This window comes from Notamacropus eugenii, chromosome 2 (genome assembly GCF_028372415.1).
Source record: "Notamacropus eugenii isolate mMacEug1 chromosome 2, mMacEug1.pri_v2, whole genome shotgun sequence".
In the NCBI taxonomy this organism is placed as follows: domain Eukaryota; kingdom Metazoa; phylum Chordata; class Mammalia; order Diprotodontia; family Macropodidae; genus Notamacropus; species Notamacropus eugenii.
The window spans coordinates 512,854,541-512,864,678 of record NC_092873.1 but is presented as its reverse complement, the minus strand read 5'-3'; the positions used below and the strand labels follow the sequence as shown (position 1 = coordinate 512,864,678).

At 51.6% G+C, this 10,138-nt stretch overlaps 1 protein-coding gene and 1 long non-coding RNA gene across 2 annotated transcripts in view; one reads left to right on the top strand and one right to left on the bottom strand.

The window, feature by feature from the left end:
* Window positions 1–2,251, bottom strand: part of LOC140530150 (uncharacterized) — a 28,999-nt gene extending 26,748 nt beyond the window's left edge. Inside the window, exon 1 of the long non-coding RNA XR_011975817.1 lies at window positions 1,609–2,251. This is a non-coding gene — a long non-coding RNA (uncharacterized lncRNA). The remainder of the gene's footprint in view (window positions 1–1,608) is intronic.
* Window positions 2,132–9,868, top strand: COA7 (cytochrome c oxidase assembly factor 7). The gene is made up of 3 exons (XM_072649476.1): window positions 2,132–2,317; window positions 5,824–5,964; window positions 8,639–9,868. The coding sequence occupies exons 1-3, from the start codon at window positions 2,188–2,190 to the stop codon at window positions 9,085–9,087; spliced, it is 720 nt and encodes a 239-aa protein (XP_072505577.1). The 5' UTR covers window positions 2,132–2,187; the 3' UTR covers window positions 9,088–9,868.
* The last annotated feature ends 270 nt before the right edge of the window (window positions 9,869–10,138 follow it).

Below are 10,138 nucleotides of genomic sequence, written 5' to 3'. Positions count from 1 at the left end.
AGACACACAGACATACACAGACAGACACACACAGACACACGCACGCAGACACACAGACGCACGCACGCAGACACACAGACGCACAGACAGATACACACAGAGAGACGCACACAGACAGACACACAGACATACACAGACAGACACACAGACACAGACACACGCACACAGACACAGACACACGCACGCAGACACACAGACGCACACACACAGACACAGACACACACAGACGCACACAGAGAGATGCACACAGACACAGACAGACACACACACAGACACACACAGACGCACACACAGACACAGACACACACACAGACGCACACAGAGACGCGCACACACACACAGAGAGACGCGCACACACACAGACACAGACAGACACACAGACACACACACAGACGCACACAGACACAGACACACACAGACACAGACGCAGACGCACACACACACAGACACACACAGACACAGACACAGACACACACAGACGCACACAGACACAGACACACACAGACACACACAGACACACGCACACAGACACAGACGCACACACACACAGACACACACAGACGCACACAGACACAGACACAGACACACACAGACACAGACACACACAGACGCACACACACAGACACACACACAGATGCAGAGAGACGCACACACACACAGACACACACAGAGAGACGCACACAGACACAGACAGACACAGAGAGACGCACACAGACACAGACAGACACAGACACACAGACACAGACATACACAGACAGACACACAGACACACGCACACAGACACACGCACGCAGACACACAGATGCAGACACAGACACAGACAGACACACAGACACAGACACACAGACGCGCACACAGAGAGATGCACACACACACACACACGCACGCAGACACACAGACGCACACACACAGACACAGACAGACAGACACACAGACACACAGACACACACAGACGCACACAGAGAGACGCACACACAGACACACACAGAGAGACGCACACAGACACAGACAGACACACACAGACAGACACAGACACACAGACACAGACACAGACACACACAGACGCACACATGCAGACACACACAGACGCACACATGCAGACACAGACAGACACACAGACACACACAGAGAGATGCACACACACACAGAGAGACGCACACAGACACAGACAGACACACACAGACAGACACAGACACAGACACACACAGACGCACACATGCAGACACACACAGAGAGACGCACACACACACAGACACAGACACACACACAGACGCACACAGAGAGACGCACACACACACAGACACACACAGAGAGACGCACACAGACAGACACACACAGACAGACACAGACAGACACACACAGACGCACACATGCAGACACAGACAGACACACACAGAGAGACGCACACAGACACAGACACACACAGACATACACAGACAGACACACAGACACAGACACAGACACACACAGACGCACACATGCAGACACAGACAGACACACAGACACACACAGAGAGACGCACACACACAGACACAGACACACAGACGCACACACACACAGACACAGACAGACACACACACACAGACACAGACACACAGACACACTCACAGACACACGGGGGTCTCCGGTAGGCCCACGGAGACTCCCGGCGGGGAGGCTAAGCCTTGATATGTACAGTGGTGGCTAAAGAACAGCCAGCGACGAGTAACAGCAACAAGGGACACAAAGTCCACGCGCGGCAGGACGGCAGGCCCACAGGGACCCCCTGGGGCTGGCCTGAGCCGAGGCCGCGCTTTAGCTGCAGCATCCGGGGCATCACCTGGTTCCCTCGGGCCGGTCCTTTCCCCTCTCCGGGCCCAGTTTCCTACACCGTGAGTCAAGCAGTCAAACTGGGCCCCACGCGCCGCCCCTCGCTCCCGCCGGCGAAGGCAGCGTGGAGCGGGGAGGCCTGAGTTCTAATCCCGCTCAGGCAGCACTTACACTTATCTGTAAAACAGGGACAGCAAGAGCTCCGACCTCCCAGGGCGGGCGTGAGCGCTCAGCGCGCGAGGTGAAGGTCCGCAGACGCGCGCGGGGAGGGTTTGGTCCCGCCTCCCGCCTGCGCGCGCAGCCTCACTGGATGCACGTCCTCAGTTCGGGTCAGGTGACCTCAGCGGCGCGTTCTCTGATTGGTCAGCGGGGCGGCACATGCGCAGTGGGGAGGCTGCAGTCATGGCGGGTCTGGTGGACTTTGAGGATGAGGAGCAGGTGGCCTCTTTTCTTGAGAACATGGAGGTGGAGTGTCACTACCAGTGCTACAAGGAGAAGGACCCGGACGGTGAGTAGGGCGCGGGCGGAAGGCAGGACCTCCGCCGGGGGCTGTGGAGCGGGAGGCGAAGCCGGGCCGGAGGCCACCTCCTGACCCAGCGACCTCCTCCGCCCGCCTTCCTCGGGCCTCCTCTTTCCCGGCTCGGGCCCCTCCCCCCGAGCTCCGGACCCGCTCTTCCCCCTTTGCCCCTTCCTCCTCGGGCCCCCTCCCCCTCTGCCTCCCTCCCCCCCGACCCCCCTCGACCCCCTCGTCCCTTCCCCCTCGGGCCCCCTCCTCCTCGGGCCCCCTCCCCCTCTGCCTCCCTCCCCCCCGACCCCCCTCGACCCCCTCGTCCCTTCCCCCTCGGGCCCCCTCCTCCTCGGGCCCCCTCCCCCTCTGCCTCCCTCCCCCCCGAACCCCCTCGACCCCCTCGTCCCTTCCCCCTCGGGCCCCCTCCTCCTCGGGCCCCTCCCCCCGAGCGCCGGACCCCCTCGTCCCCCTTTGCCCCTTCCTCCTCGGGCCCCCTCCCCCTCTGCCTCCCTCCCCCTCTGCCTCCCTCCCCCCGAACCCCCTCGACCCCCTCGTCCCTTCCCCCTCGGGCCCCCTCCTCCTCGGGCCCCTCCCCCCGAGCGCCGGACCCCCTCGTCCCCCTTTGCCCCTTCCCCCTCGGGCCCCCTCCTCCTCGGGCCCCCTCCCCCTCTGCCTCCCTCCCCCTCTGCCTCCCTCCCCCCCGACCCCCCTCGACCCCCTTGTCCCTTCCCCCTCGGGCCCCCTCCTCCTCCGGGCCCCCTCCCCCGGCCCTCCCGGCCTTCCTCAGCCCCCCGCCCGGATCGTCCGGACGTCAGCCCCCGGTGGGGGTGGGCCTGTCTCTCCCGGCTCCAGTCCTTCCTCCCCTCCCCTCTCCCCGCCGTCAGAGCCCGGCCCCTCCCGGCTCAGTGATGCCAGCGGCCCCTTGTGATCCCCAGGATTAAGTATGAGCCCCCGTGTGCAGAGGGCTTTGAGGGCGCTCGTAGCGGGCGCGCTGATTTAGCACCTGCTTACGTGCCCGGCACCGGGCGGCCGCCCTCGGAGCTCCCGGTCCAGGGGAGACGATAGCGGAGTAACTGCACGAACCAGCCACGGACGGGACACATAGGGAGTGGTTGGAGAGGGGAAGCCCCACCAGGAAGCCCTAGAGGACGTAGGGTTTTAGCTGGGCTTGGAAAGAAGCCGGGAAGCAGAGATGAGGAGGGAGGGCATTCCAGGCAGGGGGCACAGCCAGAGAAAACGTCCAGAGTCCGGAGATGGAAGGAGGGGCCACCAGGAGGCCCGGGGCACTGGATCCTAGAGTAGGTGGAGAGGAGCAGGTAAAGAAGACATGCATTTTAGGAACGTGTCAGAGGTGGAATTGAACCCAGGCTTCCCTGGCTGTAGGACAGCTAGCTATTATTCACTTCTCCAGGCTGAGCTGCCTCTCCCTTGTTTAGGTTTTGAATTGGCTTCTCTGGGTGCCTCCCTCCCCGCATGTATGCTCCTTAGGACTCATCCCTTGTTCTGAACGCATAGTAGACACTTTGAAAGTACTTGTTGAATAAATGAGCCAGAATACTGAAAAGAATTCCTTCTGTATTTCTGCGCAGTTCTCCTCCTCCCCTTCCCTTTCTTTCCCATCTGCTTTCTCCCTGTCTCTCTCCCTCTACTTGCCCTGTGCCTCTGCCTCTTAAAATCCTAGTTTCTTTCAAGGCTCGATCCATGTATGGTCTTTCCTGTTAGTGTTTATTCCCTTCTCTGCACTAAGATATGTTTCTGTGTAGATGTTTTTCATCCCAGCACCATATAAGCTCCTTGAGGACTGGGGCCATTTTGGGGAGATGGCTTTTTGGTTTTGTTTTTTGCACAGAGCCCTTACAGTTCCTTGGACTCTCCTTTTGTCTGCTCCAGAAAGTCTTCAGTTTTCTCAGTGTTTCTTAGAAAATGTGTTTCTTAGTTTGGTTACACTCAAAATGAGAATGTGAATAAGACTTAGCCTGAAAGGGCCAGGCTCTCCCATTGCATCCTGGGCCATCTCCAGTCGTCCTGATGAATATCAGGCCACTGGACCCAGATGGCTCAGGAGGAGAAGGTGAGGTTGGTGACCTTGCACAGCCCTCCCTCACTCAAATCCAGGTCAACTGCAAGTCTTGTCATCACCTTGATGTCACGATCCTCTCCAAGAATGAAGGACAAACACAACAACATCAACCTGGTGCTGTAGTTGAGGTGGAAATTTCATCCTAGAATCCTCATATTTGGGTGACTGTTACATAGTCTCGTTTTCTTAGTAGTAAAGAAGTCATCTAATAAAGCTGGACCAGATTTTGGGCTCAGTCATCACAGTAGCTCATGTTTCTGTAGTCTGTTAAGGTTTAGAGAATGTTTTCCTCATGACCACCCTGTGAGGTAAGACAAGTATGATCACCTCCAGTGCACAGAGAGAGACTCCAAGAGGTGAAGGTGGTAAAGCTCCTAAGTTTGGGGCCAGGATTCCAGCTCACCCACATTCCTGTCTCTTAAGTTTTATGTTCTTTCTGCCGCACTGCTTTGGCTGCTCCTGGGAAATATGTGTTGAGTAGTGGAATGGAGCCTGAACTCCAATGGGATGAGAATCTTTTGTCTTTTTATTCCGGATTTTTATGATTTAAAAAATATCATAGCGTGAAATAATTTTCTTAAATTTGATTTCTACTAGTTGTAATCAGCACCACATTAGTGGAAGGGTGTACAGAAGAGTAGGATACGGGGATAGATTAGTTACCCTCTTACCCTCTGGCTTTCTACCCAGTACCTAGTGGTTGGTTTAGATGGGAAGGGGAAAGACAGATCACTAGAGATTTCGAGGTGGGACTTGAGCTCTCGAAGACATGGTTGGGTGGTATACTGGGAGAAAACTGCTTAGGGTGGAGTGGGGGGGTGGGGGTGGTCACAAGACCTAGGTTTGAGAACAAAAGCTTTGGTGAACTCTACATGACCCTGGGCCAGTCATCTGGCATCTCAGGACTCCAGTGTCCTTGTTAAAATGCAGGCGTTCTTTAAGGTCTCTTTCAGTTTTAAAATCTAATGTCTCTACAAACCAGTTGGAGATCTTGGTGTTGGAAGTTACAACTGTTTTCTCGGTAGAGTATTGGATGTGAAGTCAGGAACACCAGAATTTGATTTCTGTTCCAGATGATGATGAGTCGTATGACCCTGGGCAAGACACTTAATCTCTCTTACTCTCAGTTTCCTTTTCTATAGAGTGGGAATAAATAATAGCACCTACCTCACTGGGTTGTGGTGAGAGTCAGAAGAGGAAATATTGAAACTGCTTAGCTTAGCAAACTTTTGGGGGCTCTTGTTGATGCTGGCTATTAAGCTATTTCTGTTGTTAACTTAAAAGTTAAAGAACTGGTCTAGGAAACTGAAAGGACATAAATGAATTAGTCTTGGCTTTCTTGGGACATATCTGGGGGACCAGCACTGCCTCTGTCAAAGCCAGCCCAGGCAGCGGTGACTGAGGCTCTCTCTGATTTCTGCCCTAGGTTGCTACAGGCTAGTAGATTTTCTGGAAGGGATCCAGAAGAACTTTGACGAGGCAGCCAAGGTATTGAAGTTCAATTGTGAAGACTATCACCACAGTGACAGCTGCTACAAACTGGGAGCGTATTATGCAACAGGGAAAGGTAAAAAAGAAGGGGCCTGACCCTGCGTGGTGGGTGTCGTGTCTTCAGCCTGGCTGAAATTGGGCCTTAGTCTTCTTGGTCGCTCTCACCGTATCCAGTGTGGCGCCCTTTATGGAGCTTGTCAATAACTCAACATAACAAAAACTGAACTTACTGTCTTTGCCCCCAATCCCTTCCTCCTTATCCTTAACCATTATCTCTCACCGCCCAAAGTCCCAGCTGTTTTCAAGGCCTGTAGATTTCTCTTTTGCAGCCTCTCCTCTGTTCTCTGAGCCTGTCACCACTCTAATGCAAACCCTCATCCCCTCACGCCTGGATTATTGAAATAGCTTCCAGTGGGTTTCCCTGCCTCAAGTGTCTCTCCACTTCAGGTCAGCCAACTCCAGTCAGCCAACAAAGTGATTTTCTTAAAGCTCAGGACGAACCATCATCTCTCTACTCAACAAACTCCAGTAGCTCTAGCCAGTAACTCTAGGATCAAATACAAAATCCTCTATTTGGCATTCAAAGCCTTTTATGACCTGGCTCCCTCCTATTCTTCCATTCTTATATCTTACTCTCCCTTGCCCCTCCCCATGTCCTCTGTGATCCAGTGACATTGGCTTCCTGATTGCCTCCATTGCATCAAGGCACTCCATCTCAGCTCTGGACATTTTTACTGCTTGGCCCCCAGGCCTGGAGTGCGCTCTCCTCATTTCCACCCACTGACCTTTCTGGCTGTCTTCAAGTCACACTTTAAATCTCCCCTCCACAGGGAGCCTTTCCCAACACATCTTAATTCTAGTGCTTTCTCTCTGTTAATTATTTCTATCTGCTATCCTGTGTATAGCTTGTTTTGTTTTCCTGTTATCTCCCCCCATGGGTTGTGAGCTGAAGTCAGGGACTGTCTTTTGTCTCATTTGCCTTCCTCCTCTTTTAGAGGAAGCTGTCAGAGGGCCCTTTCAGCTTTATTGATCAAGTGTTGCTATGATGCTTGCTCTCAAATTGACTTTTCATCATGACATAATGTTGTGCATTTCTAAAAACGTGTAAGTCTATGATTTTGAACTTTCTGACTTACATGAGGATGTTTAGCCCCTTATTGGCACCAGGATTTATTTGTCTTTATGTTTGGTTTTTAGTAGTTGGTTGGATACTTTCCCTTGAGGATGGTCTGCACCTCAGGAGACTGGTGAAGTCTTCGATTGCTTTTTTTCTGGGTAATTAATACTCAGTTTATTAATTAGGCTAGCAAATAATGAATTGATGATCTGTGGTCTGTCTGGGTAACCACAGACGAACCCTGGAGATCCTGAATGCTTAAATACCTTTGAAAAAGGAGTTGCATCTGACAGGTGAAAATCAGCCCCAATTGGTTAACAGTTAATGAATGGGTTGACTTTATCTACCCAGTGAGAGGGTGGGCACATCCTACTGAGATGTGACTTGATTGTGAGACTCAATGGCAGCCATTGGCCTAGCCATAGGAATCCATTTCTCCCCAGGAGTCTCTAGTCTATTAAATTAGAAAATATTTTATGGATGCCCGTTTTAATGTCCCTGTCTGCCAAGCCTAAAGGCCTGTATTGGGCTACCCGAGTCTTTCTTACCTCACCTCCCGAGGTCTTCGGCTGGCCACGCCGGATGCACGTATGAGAAAAAGGACGTTCCAGAGTCAAACAGGGGTTGAGCTTTATTACAGGGTTTCGGTTACAAGTGCGGGGGGGTCTTCCTTAGGAGGAAGAGGGGGAGATTTCCTAAGGAGGCTAAGCTTAAGGGATTGGAAGTAGAAGTACAAGCGGGGAGAGAGGGGGAGGGGAGAGAGGAAAGAAAAGAAGCGGAGCCCTACTTTTCTCTTTGGCTCCACACGTGCTAAGAGCGCTTTCTGGCTTCCTCAATCCTACTTAATCTTCAGCCACACAGTTTGCATCTCAATACCATGCTGTTAGGTAACTAGGTGTGCTCCAATCCAGGACGACCTCGAGGGCAGGGAGACTCCACCCATCACATATCTCCCGGGGAGAGGCGGAAATACCCGAGCTAGCCGAGCTAGCTCGGTCTGACCTTCTCGAACCCCCACTGTTCATGGAGGGCCTCGTAAGACTCTAAGATTTAGAAGTCCCACTTTTACCTGCCCGAGACTGTCCACACGGAATTGAGCTTCCAGTCCCAACACCTGTCATTCCCAGTGATCTCCCCCCGGAGAACCCTCCCTCATAACAAAAAAATATAGTTAAGCATGTTGGTCACCTCATACCTGCACAGAATCTACCATCTCTTTGCTGTGTGGTTGGCGTCTTCCTTCACCATCACTCAGCCCTCTGAAGTTAGGATAGGTCAAAGATGGGATCAGAATTTGGGGCTTGCATTGTTGTTTGCCTTGATCTTTTTGTGAATTCCTGGTTCCTGTTTCACTCTGTGTCAGTTAATTCTCTGGGTTCTCAGCCCTTTTCACCACCCTCTCCAGCGCCCCCTCCCCACTTCCCCAGTTGGGCTGTCTGGTTCAGCCAGACTTATATGTAACAGAAATGTTTTCCAGTCCTCATCTCAAGTGGATGTTACAGCCCAGCCACATCAGGAGGGAGACGCTGTAATTTAGGACTGTTTGCTTCTAGGGCTCTGCCAGCAGGTTTTTGCTCCAAGTATTAAAGTTCTGGCCTGACATGAATTTCTTTTTTCCTCTCTTCATCTGTAGGAGGATTAACTCAAAACTTGAAAAATGCCCATGACTGTTTTTTAAAGGCTTGTGAGAAACCTGGGAAGAAGTCAGTAAATGCCTGTCACAATGTTGGATTGCTTACCCAAGACGGGCGAATCAATGATGACAAGCCTGACCTGGTGCGGGCCCGAGACTACTATACAAGGGCTTGCGATGGCAGCTTTGCTCCTAGCTGCTTCAATCTCAGTGCCATGTACCTCCAGGGATCCCCAAGCATCCCCAAGGACATGGGCCTGGCTTTAAAATACTCTCTGAAAGCCTGTGACCTGGGTCACATCTGGGCCTGTGCAAATGCCAGCCGCATATACAAATTGGGAGATGGGGTTGCTAAGGATGATGCTAAGGCGGAGGCCCTCAAGAGCAGGGCCCAGCAGCTCCACAAAGAGCAGCAAAAAGTCATCCAGCCTGTGACATTTGGTGTGTGAGGTGATCAGCCTGTTGCCTCCCTCCTTTGGAAACGTGTGGACTCTTTCACAGGGTTATACCTTTGGTGATGAAATGCGGGGACAAGAAAAGCCTACAGCGTGTTGGCCGCTGGTGTTGCTTGTACCAGGTGCTGTCATCTGTGTTCCCTGTGAGATATTTGTTTTTTTTAAAATGTCTATATCAATATATGTACGATGGAGCCTGGCTTCTACCTGGCTCCCCCAAAGTGGAGCGAGAAAAATAACCAGACGGGCCCAGGGAATCATGAAGGCATTTCACAGAGTGCTTATGGGGTCACGTGTGCACACATGAGGGGTGTGTGTGTCTGTGTGTCTCTGAGTCCACATGTGACTGGGTTTGTATGGTTTCATTTGGGGGAAATTTTCTTTGCGTGAACTTGAAAATCATAAGGTGCTCCCCATTCCATGACAGTGAGCCTTCTTTGTGACCATCCATCTTCTGATTCTGTCAATCATTGCAGCTGTAATTGTTTTTACTTCCTAGAATGATTTTTGTGGAAAATATTAATAATGTTCAGAAGTAGTATTCAGTCTGAAGAGTTACATACAGGTTTTTAAATAAGGACAGAAGATATCCTTGCCCAGACTTCTCTGGAGACATCATGCTGGCTGACATTAAGTGCAATTTACATTTGCCTTAAATGTCCACACCCTGGATTATTGGGTGTGTAGAGAAATCCATGAAATGTTCTAAAGCAAAAGATTGTAATGTTTGAACTGAGCCTTTGAAATTGTATTGTGAATAAATTGATTTAATTTATTATTGATTTATTATTTAACTAGATTGTATGTAGGCGTTAAGGGGAGAGGCATTTTTTAAAACAACTCTAAATACCATTTCTGTTTTTCTAATAAGCCCTTGGTTTAGCACTAGGGGGCAGTAGAGCACAGTGGTTACAGAAGATAGTTTCTGCTCTCACGTGCCTTGCAGTCACCATACATGGAGGGAAGCTCTCTCTGATTGTCTAAAAGTTCATATGACAGATCAGACTATTTTCATATTACTAGTTGTCAGGCTGCGTCCCAGGAG